This window comes from Rhopalosiphum padi, chromosome 4 (assembly GCF_020882245.1).
Source record: "Rhopalosiphum padi isolate XX-2018 chromosome 4, ASM2088224v1, whole genome shotgun sequence".
Lineage (NCBI taxonomy): Eukaryota > Metazoa > Arthropoda > Insecta > Hemiptera > Aphididae > Rhopalosiphum > Rhopalosiphum padi.
In genome coordinates, this window is record NC_083600.1 from 20,225,962 (window position 1) to 20,240,030 (window position 14,069).

At 32.7% G+C, this 14,069-nt stretch overlaps 1 protein-coding gene across 1 annotated transcript in view; it reads left to right on the plus strand.

Moving 5' to 3' along the window:
- Positions 1-1,951: 1,951 nt before the first annotated feature.
- Positions 1,952-14,069, plus strand: part of LOC132929865 (uncharacterized) — a 37,218-nt gene continuing 25,100 nt past the window's right edge. The window contains exon 1 of the mRNA XM_060995482.1: positions 1,952-2,760. Within this exon, the coding sequence (XP_060851465.1) occupies positions 2,229-2,760 (532 nt within the window). The 5' untranslated portion in view covers positions 1,952-2,228. The remainder of the gene's footprint in view (positions 2,761-14,069) is intronic.

Genomic DNA, 14,069 nt, shown 5'->3' on the forward strand with positions numbered 1-14,069 from the left:
AATGATGATCTTATAGTTCCATAGTTTATTTATTTATTTACAATTTTTTAGATACCCTCGACTAAAAATATCAGTCCTTCAACCTGCTTCATTCATATGTGTGCCGAACAAGTATCATTTAATCGCTTGTTTCGTGTATTGCTACCGCAGCTTACCGATAAAGTAAAATATATATTATAATTTATTAATATATTAACATTTTATTTCTATTGACGTTAAATTGTCTAATAATATATAAACGTCTAAGTCCTTTCATATTTTTCCGTTTGGTGTTGTTCTGTCGCTGACACATCGTCGTAAGGCACTCGTACTAGAGAATGGTAGTCGGAAAAAAGTATACATGAAAAAAAATCCGACCATAGAATAATATGATAGACAACGTTTTATAATAATTACCATATAGCACATAAAACATAACACTATCAGACCGCTAAAACGTGTTAGGTCTTAGCATCGATTGTATAAAATAGTATGTATAATATATATTAAATAATAACTGTAGTAAATATATTATATATCGAGTCATTACGCGGTAATAGGCACTCCATGAAAATGATCTATATAATTTATTGATCTTATAAACGACGTCAACATATACCCGACAAACCAGCCGACAAGATTAAAAGAGGAGTACCCCGCAGTTACACATATACGCGCAAAAAAAAAAATCTGACAATAATATCACCGGTCGTAATAAACTGCGGCGGCAATGTGTCATGCACACATAGATACCACTATATACACGTACTACACACGCGCGCGCGTATAGATTACCGCTTTATACCTGTGGTACATGCAATATATTATAACGATGATGTTATATCTTTCGTGGTAACGGTATTGTGATTTCGGCGCGGTACGTATAGGTATAATATACAATATCGTACTATTATATTTATTGATTTCCAGAAAAAGGGGTTCGTGTATATTATGATATACAGTATACGATCTTCAACGGTCGCCGCGGTGGCGGGCCGTTTAAAACCCCATTGCCGTCGCGCGTGACGGAAATCCGATACTATAAGATATTATATATTTCTTCATCGCCGTCGTGCCGGGCGTCAAAAACATTATATGACCGTGCAAGTGCGGCTCGGCTCAAAAGAGATTATGGAACACGGTGAAGTGAAAAAAAAAAAAGGTACGTACAAGTATTATAAATTATATTATTGTGGTGTGCGCTCGTCTTTTTGGCGGCGTTTGTTGATGAATAGCGATAGAACGAGACGGACTCACCTCACATGTATACGTCGTATAGGTACGGCAGTGCGCTCACAGATGCGCGTTGCACATCATATAACACTGTACATACGCAACATCACACGACGCCGGACAGCCGCGCGTATATTACCTATATGTATATATATAATGTATTAGACCCGATAGACGGAGACGGACTCGTGAGGATCGGAGAGACCGAGTGAGAGAGAGTGAGAAAAAGAGAGGAAATTAGAAATCGGTCTCTATCCGGATTTACCTGTGACCGTACACACACACACACACACACACACATATATACCTATAATATTATACATGCTCAGGTGATGTGTGTGTGTGTGTGTGTGTGTGTGTGTGCCCCACTAACGAGTCGGCGGCGAGCTCGTTTGATCTCTCGCCGCGCTTGTAAACCGAAACTCCGCCCCTGTACACACACACACACTCACACACGCGTGCACGCACGAACTCACACACACACACACACAAACGCACGCACGATGACGACAAGGGTCCGCGACCGAGTAGGGGTGGTATATATACCACGACCGCGGTGGGGGTTGGGTAACGCACGCGGCGCACGACCATAATAATAATAACATATACACACACACACACACACACACACACATCACATACACATATATAATGTGTATTATAACTCTTGACGTTTCACCTCCCACTGCCACCTCCTCCCCGCGGACGGAGAGCGCGCGCGCACCGCCCTTGGCCGGCCAGAAAACGTCGCCGTCCCGCCGCATAAGCATACCGCCGCGCGAACCGTTACGACCGACAGACCGACCGACCGCTGCAGTTGTGCACACCCACGTCGCATCACCCACCGGAGTGCATCCGACAGCGTTTGATTCGAACTTCGCCACAGACTCGTCACGGTCCAGTGCATAACGTTTCGTCTCGCTCACGTCCGCGGCGTGACCGTTTCACACGCAGTACAACACATATTATCGTACGTATATATATATATATATATATAGTATATAGTCGTCGTCGTCATGATGTCTAGGCGACTGCTTGGACGTTACGCGGTGGCCGCGCTGCTGTTAATCTGGACCGCCGATTCCACTTCCGCATACGCCACGGACGATTCCACTTCGGACGACTCCGCCTCGGACGATTCGACCGTGGCCCCCGGCACAGGCACCACCACCACCACCACCGAATCCGCGGTCTCGGCCGCCGCCGCCGCTCTCAGGACGGACGTGGTCTACGAGCTCGCCGACTTGGCGTTCACCCGGCTGGTGGCGCACAACTGTTACGAGGCGTACGACCCGGTCAAGTGTCACGAGCTGTCAGACATGTCGGCCAAGGACGTGCGCCTGTACTTCGGCGGACTGCTGCCCCGCAACGAGACCGTGGTCGCCGTGCTGCTGGACAGCGACGCGCAGCTCACCGGCAAGCCGCACGACGCGTTCCTCGTGCTCGACCCGTTCCCCGCCTACAAGTTCGGCCATCCCGTGTTCATGTTCTACGTGGACATAGGCGTGACGGTGTGGAAGTGCGAGGACACCGAGGGAATATACACAGGTTCGCATGCATAACACGTACAGAATATAATGTTCAATAATATATACAATGATATTATGTTAAGAGACTTTGGGCAGAAAACTAATTTTATAGATTTTTTTTTTGGTTACCACTCGACATATACACACCTATTATACACATATATACCTGACATAAATACATCATATATCATAATATAATACAGTGGTGAAACTGCTGAATGCCAAGCGCCTTTGTCGCAGAAATGTTGTATAGTACGCCATTCGGAAGATTCTGTAAAACGTCCGTAAAGTAAAGTGTTTTAAGTGTGCGTTGCGGGAGGTTTCACTATATGTATAAGTATGATGTAATATTAAGACGATGATTACACGTTACACTCTATAGGTATGTTTCATCGCCACTGAATTCTGTGTCACTGCCGCCCAGTTGGATTATTATTGATATTAGGGTCATGTTATTATTGTTCGCTGCAGGCGTGGCAGGAAAGTTTGACGATTTAAACGCCCGTGCCGTCCGTATTTCGGGTAAAAACGATTAGTTTTTGACGGTTTATTTTTCGTTATCAATCACCTCTACTGACTTGGTCTAAACAGACTACTAGTTGAGCCGATATAATTGTGTAAAAGTATATTATTTCTGTGTTTACATTTTTGCCGCGAGATGACAGCTATATACAATATGTATTTTTGACATTAATAGAGTAAACGATGTTTTTTTTTAATTCTAAAACCATGTATAAAAAATTAACATTATCAGAAATTATTTCAAAAAAATAGTCTATTTTCCTTCGCGTTGCGCGTTTTAACCGGCATAAATGGCACTTGACAACTATTTATGTCTGAGCGCCATATGGAACGATTTACGATTTACTATTGGGCGGAGGTGTTGACTTTTGCGAAGAGTTCTAACTTTGATCAACAATTTTAACTCGTAATTCATACTTTTGATATTGAGCAGAATATTAATATACACCAATGATTTAAAAATGTGCTAAACTATTAATGTTAATATTTCGAAATATTTTTAATGCGCGTATGAATTAAAAATAAAAATAATTTTTCGATTTGTATTCGAAGGATGAACATTAAATGTACATGTTTAAATTTATATTTATTTTTCTTATAATGGCATATATACTCGTATTACTATAGCAGCTAGTTATATCGAGATATAACTTGTTATACTTGTTAGGCACCTATATACATTCACAATCACAAATATCAAAATCGGATAAAATTTTTATTTTATGTAGAACTTGAAAGTTAAATTTTAAATTTGACAAAAACGTAGTAATAGGTATTAGCTGCTATAAAATAATAATGTTGTAGTGAATTCGTAAACTGAAAATTATATAAAACACGAAGTTGCAAAAATATACTCACAACAAAAAATATATTATAAAAAGAAAAAAACATTTAACGCATATTATAAATAAATACATACATTATTATGTAGTATAAAATTAAAAGACGCGTGTCTTCGAAAACAACAAACACGAGTTCGTCGTACCACAAACTCGAAACCATTAGAATTAAGTATATATGTAAACGGTAAACCGATGACCGAACTTCTGCGTGTTTCAAAATACTATTCTGCACAACAATATTATACTTATCTTATAGTATAGTCTTATACACATTAAGTTTACATTTTATTTTTATCCGTAATTGTAATGGTTTTAAGAAAACTCGGAACAATTTCACATTACTACGTTGTTTTGCTATAATAAGCACCGAAAAATTAAGTCTACTAATCCACAAACAATGAAACAAATAACTAATTTTATTCACCGATATTTCAAGGTTTTTTTAATTTTTTTATATTTTTAAAATATTAACTAACGACTTTCGTACATCGCAATGATCTATATTGCGTACAAATGTACAATACTGCAGTGCACTTATCTAAGGTCACGTGTTTCGCAATTTCAAAATTCGCAAATCCGAGTTCTGCCGCGGATGTCGATGGTCGCACAAAATGTCAAAATATGTTGTATAAATGGCAGTCAGGATTGTAAATTACCATAATATTACACAAAGCACCGATTATGATACAATTATTGTTATAATATATCATTATAATATTGACTGTATTAAGATGTACATAATATATTTTTCCCATCGTATTTCTATACGACGCGCGTTATAATAAATATTATATTACATATTATTATTATTATTTTGTACGATCGGCGGCTGCTGCGGCGGCGTCGGCGTCCAGTGATCGGCAAAGCTCCTCAAAGAACCGCGCGGCGGTGGGCCGGAGGGTTAGCCACGAGCCAACAGGTTTGATGTGTGCCGCCACAGCCACCGCCGCCGCCGTGGTCCCGCGCCTTTGTGAGCCACCGCCGACGCCGCCGATAGGTCTTTAAATATATAATATAATAATAATAATAATAATGTATATTATACGTCTCTGTTTTTACAACGCGCCGACGACATAATATTATATTATTATTATTATTATTATTATTATTATTATGTATATTATACGTCGTGCGCGCGCACCTGCTCCGGTGTATAAACTTCGGCTCCTGCTGATTGCGGGGCGGCACCCCGCTTGACAGAGGTTTATTATTATCGTCATTATTCTATTATTATACATTAGGGTATTTATATATATATATATTATTGTACTGCACGTCGGTGTGCTCGCCTGCCTACACTGTATTATATTATTATACCTGACGTTTCCCACCACCACGAACTGTCGTGTTCGTTTCGTGTGCCGTCGTCCGCGACACACAATATCGCAGACGTAAAAACAAAACGATTTTGAACGTTTGAATACGATTTTCTACGATAACCTGCGTTTATATTATATTTATTTATTTATACGTATACCTGCACGTGGGTAATTTCCGCGACCATGATCAGGGGCATAATTAGAAATGTCTTATGAGGAGGGGAGGGGCACAAACAAAAAGTTCAAATTTGCGTACAAGGGGCGTAGAATTGTAAAATATCTCATATAATAAAAAAAAGTATAAAATATGGTGAATGGGGGGGGGCACGAGCCCCATGGGCCCCTCCCTTAAATACGCCGCTGACCATGATTATGTCACGGTGTAGGCAATGATTAATAGCACATTATATAGTGATGTATTCCAATGGAAATATTTTCCTCCAAACAAATTTTTCTTATTAGAATCATATGTTTTATTAATAATGTAATTTATATTTTTTTTAAATATCAAAATTTTTTATTTTATCACAAATTCTATGATTTGTATATTACAAACAATTTCTTACATAATATTTTATTGGTATAATGTATAAACGCACGATTTTATCGATAAATTTTCATCGACCATCACCTTTATGTTATAATATCGTAACTCATAACCTATAACTCTTAAATATAACATTAACCCTTTCCAGATTTCTAAGATTTTTGTACGGCTATTAACTGGGGGACCTTTCAACAAAACAAACTATTCATATTCAAAGAGATACTAAAAACGATAATATTCTTATCATTCAAGTACAATAAGACCAATAATTACACTAGATTCCCGACAGACGATGTAGTTCCATGTAGTACAGGCATATTCAGTGGCGATTACACTTGTTACGCTTGTAGGCATTTGACTAATCGGGAATTGCTGCTCTAGAACTCCTTTACTAAACCGATATATAAATTAATAAACAGTATTAGGTATTTGATATTATCATAGCTAAAATAATAATAATAATAGAACATTAACCGTTGTTTTACAAAAAATTTTTTTAGTTTTTATTTTGATTGATTATATATTATATTATAATAGTCGGCATGTTGATATATTAGAAATACAAAATAATATATTATAAAAGGTATATGATATTAAGTGTTTAAGTTACGTAAATCGGAATTATTTTAAGCACGTAATATTTAAATGTATACCTATATAATAATATAACAGTATAAAGTATATGTTTAAAATATGCATTGGTACGATGAAAATTGATTATTGACACACCAATGCATTGTAGTTTTATTTTTTCATAGAATTGTTGATAGTAAAATGTGCAATACAGTATTATACTTGTTAAAAATAAACGCTATAGTATAACATAGCCAATAATTTACAGGTAAGAATGTTTCAATTTTTTTTTAAATATTAATTTTAATTAAAATCAGGTAGATACCGATGTATAAAAAAAATTTCGTTGTTCAGGTAAAATGAATAATTTATTTACATAAAAACATACCGAGCATAGTTATATATGATGTATAAATACTTTCTTATTGTATGTTACATTATTACCTACATTACTATATGCATAACTTACATCTGGTAAAATATGTTTTCATTAAACTCCTTAATGAATAAGATTGGTTTTATCCTGCAATTTATTATAAGATGGTATTTATTATTGATTATAAAGATTTAAACATTTCCTATAGAGATGTCAAATCTCGGTGATAATTAAATGATCAATATTCAATACACGTTATACAACATGGGTCACCAAATGGCGGCCCGCAGACAAATAATAAATAACATGTATTACGACAACATTATATGTGTTATTATTGTAAATTATTATTTTTGATAAAAATTATTGGTTTTTAAATAATGTAAATATGTACTTAGAATTTTGATGGCCCGTGAAAAATTTTCAGATCTCTAATGTGGCCATTCAAAAATATTAATTGGGGACCTCTGTTATACAATATACGGAATGATTAACCTAGCATTATAGTAGTATGCCCACCCCCACATTTTTCTCCGATACTTCTAATTTTCAACATTTTTAAATATACCTAATTAAAAGACTATATTTTCAAATTTCTGATAATTTTTATACAGTTTAAAGGAGTGTGTTGTGGCGATAATAACTTTTATTTTTCAAATGAGATCCACCTTTTTTATAGTAAATTATTTAGCGGATAAATTTTATGAAAATGACGATAAACTGTCGGAATTATATCAGAATCAAAATTTGAACAAATTATTTTTAAATTAATTAATTTTTTGTATTAAAGATTATTACTAAGTTTGGAGACAGCTATAATGATTTTAAAATTGTAGTGATAAATATTATGCTATAAACAATTATAATTTCTAAAAATAGTCTTAATTTAATAGATATTAGGTTTAGTATTACGAACATCTATTTTAATTTTTTGTAAAACCATTTTTAAAGATTATATTATCATCAGTACAAACATTTTAATAACTAAGAAATTACCTGTTCAAATTTAGAATTAAGTACATAAATATTTTCAAAATAATTATCCACTAAATGATGCATGCTTGGTGAATCACTCTGTATATTATAACAAATTTAAAAACCTATGTACTTAATTTTTTATTAAACTTTAATATTTATTTAACATACATGTGCTCAATGTTCAAAATTGTGTTCTTATTATGCCGATTTCCGTCAAAGACTTGTTACTGAAAAAGACGTATCAAAATAAATACTTTATTATGTTGGCGGCTGCGTTTGATCTCGCATGTAGATTATTATTTGTTATTGTTATTGTTATTATACCCACTTTAACTCCATATAATATTAAATACAAGACTTGAAATAAATTACGTACATATAACATTTATTTTACAAAAGAAAATGTATATATGACATTAAACGTAAAAGATTTATATAAATGTATTAAATATGTAAAAAGAAATTCAAGAAATATTTTACACGACATTAAAACTTCAACACGAATCTGAAAAATTAACATTTAAATAAGCATTTATGTTTTATTTGTTATATTTGATTTCTCGTACGCGTATACCTATAGACAGTTTTTATTATCATGAAATATAATATGGTTACCTATACCAACTTAATATTATTTAATTCATTTTATTGCTGAACACTTTTATAGGTATAGTATATAAGATACTTAATAAAAAATAAATAAATAACTATACTTATTTTATATAATATGCGAGTTGATAGTTTCATACTTATTTTATGTAGGTACACACAAACTATCTTGAATTCGATTACATGTTCTGACAGTGCTTAATGCTGCGTAGATACTAACTTAAATGCATGACATAATGTATGTAGAAATGCTGTATCGTATAATAATTAGGTACTTAAATAATGTGATACGTTTACCTATAATGAATATATTGTGCATACTTAATCTGATAATAATAAAGTGTATAGGTACACGGAGAAACAATAATTGTAATTCGTGGTAAAATAGCACCAAATCGCAACCATGTTTGATGTTTATAAGTTTTTGTATTATTTAATAACAATAATTTTTTTTATAAATAATTTAATTGCGCAATTATATTATTATAAATATTTTATTATAATATTATCGTACATACAACTCAAAATATTTTTATTTTTTAAATATTTTCCATTATTTAAATAATAATTCATTCTTTGTACGAACAAAAAATATAAATACTTATCAAGTAGGTATAGGTCATATTTAGGTCGTATTACATATTGATACAATGAGAACAATAAATTATTGAGTAATGTCATTAGCCTTCATTAACATTTTATTTTCAATTCATTACTATAAATTATAATAGTAACTAATGAAGGCTATTTCCATAAAGATTAATATAATATTAGTGTTGGCAAAGACGCCGGGTATAGGTATACTATAGAGTTAATTAGCAATAGGTAATTGTACACACACTGGCAAACTTTTAGGATAAAATAACATACGATGAGAACAATTTTTTTCGGTTACCTAAATAATTCCTTTGATGTGAGTATTACTAGGACATTTTTTTTCATCATTCGTCAAGTGTATCTGCGGCATAACACTAATTTACATTCTAATTATCTAAAACAAAATAACGAATTAGTCAAACACATTATTACTTAATACATTATAAGTTCTAATAATAAATTATTAAACACTTAAAAATAGCATATGTTCTCATCGTCTTTTTAAAACGTTTTTTCGGCAATTATATTTTTACGTAAGTATGAATAATTTTATAAAGATAATAATGTTTTCTAAATTCATTGTTTAATCATTTTAATAATTTCCTTAAAGAAATTTTAAAATATGACAATAATTATTAACAGTGTCTAATTTTTTTATTAAATCGTTATTTATTTTTTAATATAAGTTCATCATAAATAATATTGTATTATGTTAAGTTAAATTTTAAGGCGTCGTAGGTGTGGTCTTTCCTAAAATGTGGATGTTTAAAGTTACTGAAGCGAACGAGCAAACGGCATCTAGGACATTTTACACTGTCGGTACCGACGAGACGACGAATAAAAATTAAAAACATGACATACCTTTATACCTACGCGGAAAACGTCGACAACTATATGTAATTAAACAACAATAATACATATTATATACAAGAGACAGACGACCTTAAATTAAAATAATTTATGATATTAACTATATTCGTTTTTGATCAGTAGGGATGAGGGTGGGAGACCTGAACGAACGCATCTATAATAAAGATTTATCACTTGTCATTTTATATTGTTGTCGTTGTACATTTTAAATTTTATAAATATTCCGTCACGCCAACACAACTAAAAAACGTCGTTTTGATATGGATAACACGATGTTTTCAATAAGTCCTAATTCGTAACTACTGTAAGCAGTTTATCGCACTACACGACATCGCAGTCGCAATATTTTGTATCGTATCAATGTACCATAACGTTAATATATCGTTTGTGTGTGTACAATAATTTAAGGTCGTTGTCACTATATAATAAGGACTTTCCAGGCACATATTATGATCGTTTTTAATGGGAGTCAATTACCGAGTGTTAATTGCAGCGAATACGTGTCGTTTTGAACGGCATTTTGTTTATAATAAATTATGAAGCGTACAAAATAAAAAAATATACATGTCGTGTAAAAAATAAAATAATAACAATAATAATAACTTTACGAATGTTATATAATATCCTAAAAGGCATCTGATTTTTAATGATAGAGCGATATTTATTAAACCCTACCGTTTACAGTCACCACCATAGCCGCACGTTATCAGCAGCTGTAAGTGGAAACTCGGAACTTTTGCATAAAGCAATATCGATCCTTTTGAATAAAAGTTGCATTTTGCAGTGGCGTATTTGCAAAGGAGTTTCCCTCCAAGGGTTGATGATTTAGCAAATGAGATCAGAAAGCTTGATTTAATTTTATAATTTGACTATATTTATACATTATTCTTCAACACAAAATTCCCCGATTAGAGTACACGTGCCCCAGTATATAAAGTATCTGATTTTATATTACGCTATAGCTATATAACCTGACTATACTTGATTTTCGTGCGCTTTATCTGTGTATCTCGGTTCCTAGTGTATCTAGCTCAATTCACTAACCTTACTTTTTGAAGTAATTCGACCGAGATTTGATTAGTATTTGGTATGTGGTTTAAATTACAGAAGATTTAATCTTCTGTAATTCCATTATCTTTACAAAAATTCTCTGGAACTTTCGTCAAAAATCAAAATAGGTCAAGTGATTATTTCAAACTATAAACTGTAAAGCATACACGTGTCACACATTAACATTTACTTTTGTTGTACATTTAAATAACTAACAAAAAATAAAATCCATAAAACACATATTAGTTAGTTTATATAAAATATATATTTTTTACATTTTATTTTATAATCAACGGCAACTTTATAATGCATTATTAAAAGTTAATGAAGACGATGAGTTTATTTATATAATTTTTATTGAAACTAGTCAAGTAGTTTCTATGATTATAGCGCGTTCAAACATACGTAGTACTTTTTAGCTTTATATAATACTTAGTATATAGATATTGATCATTATAGGTATTGTGTTATTAATAATAATATTGTATTGGCCCACATTGTGTGTGTATGACGTACAAAAAAGAACTTCCAATTTTATTTGGTTTGGCCGTTGTCACGCGAGGTATTAGTAGGTAATTACTAATTAATATTTAACATACATGAGATGGAAATATCTTGGACGGTGAAAATCTATTATAATAATATAATGCGGTCGGCATGTATGATAATTTCCCGAAATCAAAAACAGTTAATATTACATATACACCTATTATATATACTCTCCATTCTAATCAAATTATGAATATATGAAATTATTTATTTTCTTAATCTCCATGGCCCAGTTATAATAGAGTATAGACTAATACGATTATTCTACATTTCTACACGTTATACGTATAGGCACGTATAATATTATAATTTATAATATTACAGGCTTATACAATAGTGTATCTACCAATTGAGGGCAATATTATTCAAATAAACTAATGATTTTTTTTTTCTGGTAGGATTTTGAAATTCACATTTTGGGCCGAAAAACTGATCAGATACTAAAAGTTTCATTGTAGTATTGTATTCACTTTAACTTCCTAAATTATAATATTATAATCTTCGCCACGCAATTATAAAATACATTCGTCAGGTCTCCTATTGCAGTAATCCAAAACTAATCACTAGCCAGATAAAAATAATAAAATAGCTGTGTATAATATGTATAGGTACATAGGTGTTTAAGCAATGGTGCAGTGCATAGGTGGCTAAAAAATTGCAGAAATTCACTAAAAGCTTTTATCAAAAATATATGTATAATAATTCTGTATTAATATAACATAATAATTATGTAAAATGCAGTTAGTAACAAAATATAAATTATACAATATGAACAATGTACTGACACAAGTTTTTGAAAATTTACTCACAGGTTGAAAAATGTTGGCTGTAGTTTTTATAGTGTTATGTTGTAGTACTGTACGATCATTATAGTACATTGGTTTAAGTTTTCTTGACAAAAAAGCATTTAATGCCCCGACAGTTTAACACGCGGTGGTCAAAAGTTCATCATATAGTCATAAAATAAACAAACCTGACATTCTTCTACAGTGGTCATTGTAAATCCCATTTTTAATTTTTATGTAAATTATAACGGATTTATCTTATACATCTTGATCTTATATTATAATTGCGGACTATTTTTTTTTATTTATACGTTTCGGTCGTTTCGAGATGCTTTTGCAAATTCAATATTTTCCTTCCCATTTCCAGACTTAAGACTGACAATATGATTGTACTAATAACGATATGATCACAAATATTGGTTTCGCCGTTTTTTGTACACGATTAATAGATCTATTGTTAAATATCAGAAATCAAATAACTATTAAAAATGTGTATGATAACTTACTTCCGCATTAAGATCTACTCCGTTCTAATTGTATTGCGAAACAGTCAAACTCCAAAAGTAGATACTTAAAACGTATTGAAATATTCGTTACGTTCGCGGTAAAAATCTTCAAAATGTCTCGTTGCCGCGCACAGACTTTCGTCGTCGTCGACAGGTCGCGATAACCGTTTTGCTATTTTCCCAGGAAATTATTCACCATCGTAACTACCATCTGAAAACAGTCTATTATGATTAATATAGGTTATTATACTGTTTTTCTATAATTATCATAGAAATTAATCTCCCTCCCGTTCCTTAGCCCTTAGTGATGACTCCGGGCCCCCATACGAGGGGACCGATGACGACGACGATGATAATGATGATGATGATGATGGTGGTGATGATGATGATTATGATGATGATGATGATTATAATAATGAAAACCAGTTCGGTTACCCTTGAAATAATAATACAAAGATGGGGCTTATAATATAATAATATAATATATTATCTGTGTACGAAGAGTACTCTAATTGTTTAGCGTGTAATTTCTTTTGAACTCGATAAGACGCCGCTCCTTTGATCCTCGCCGCCGACAGAAGCTATATTATACAGTCGGCGGTGGAGGCGGCGCGGATCGGATGACGTCACGGAAATCACCTGCTGCCTTGTCGCGCACTCGCGCCCATAATAATATTTTAATAATGATAATAATAACACACAACAGCTCCCCCCCCCCTCCCCAGTGCATTATAATATAACATGTATAATAATAATATGTATAGTAATAGATTACTTAATAATAATAATAATATGCTGTGAATAAATAAAATATGTATATTATAATACCGCTGTAATATACATAGCACGGCATGATACGCGCACAGACGTACAAAATATATTATTTATAAATATATATAATATTATTATTATGTACCCCGTCCGATATGTCTTAAATGCACTGCCATTTATGCATATGTCTTGATGTATTACCAGTACGCCGTAAAATAATCTCCACGCACGACGTCCGTATCCGAACTGACTACGTGTGTCTTATGTATAATGTTGTACTTGCGTTCCTTCCGAAGCACGTAGAATATGTTATATCACAATATGTGCGCGATAATAGTAATATCTGTGATACGATTTTCTTTTCTCGTAAACCGATATACATACTTCATATATATTATACCGAGTGTTCCGTTTAATTTAAAACGCTCATTATT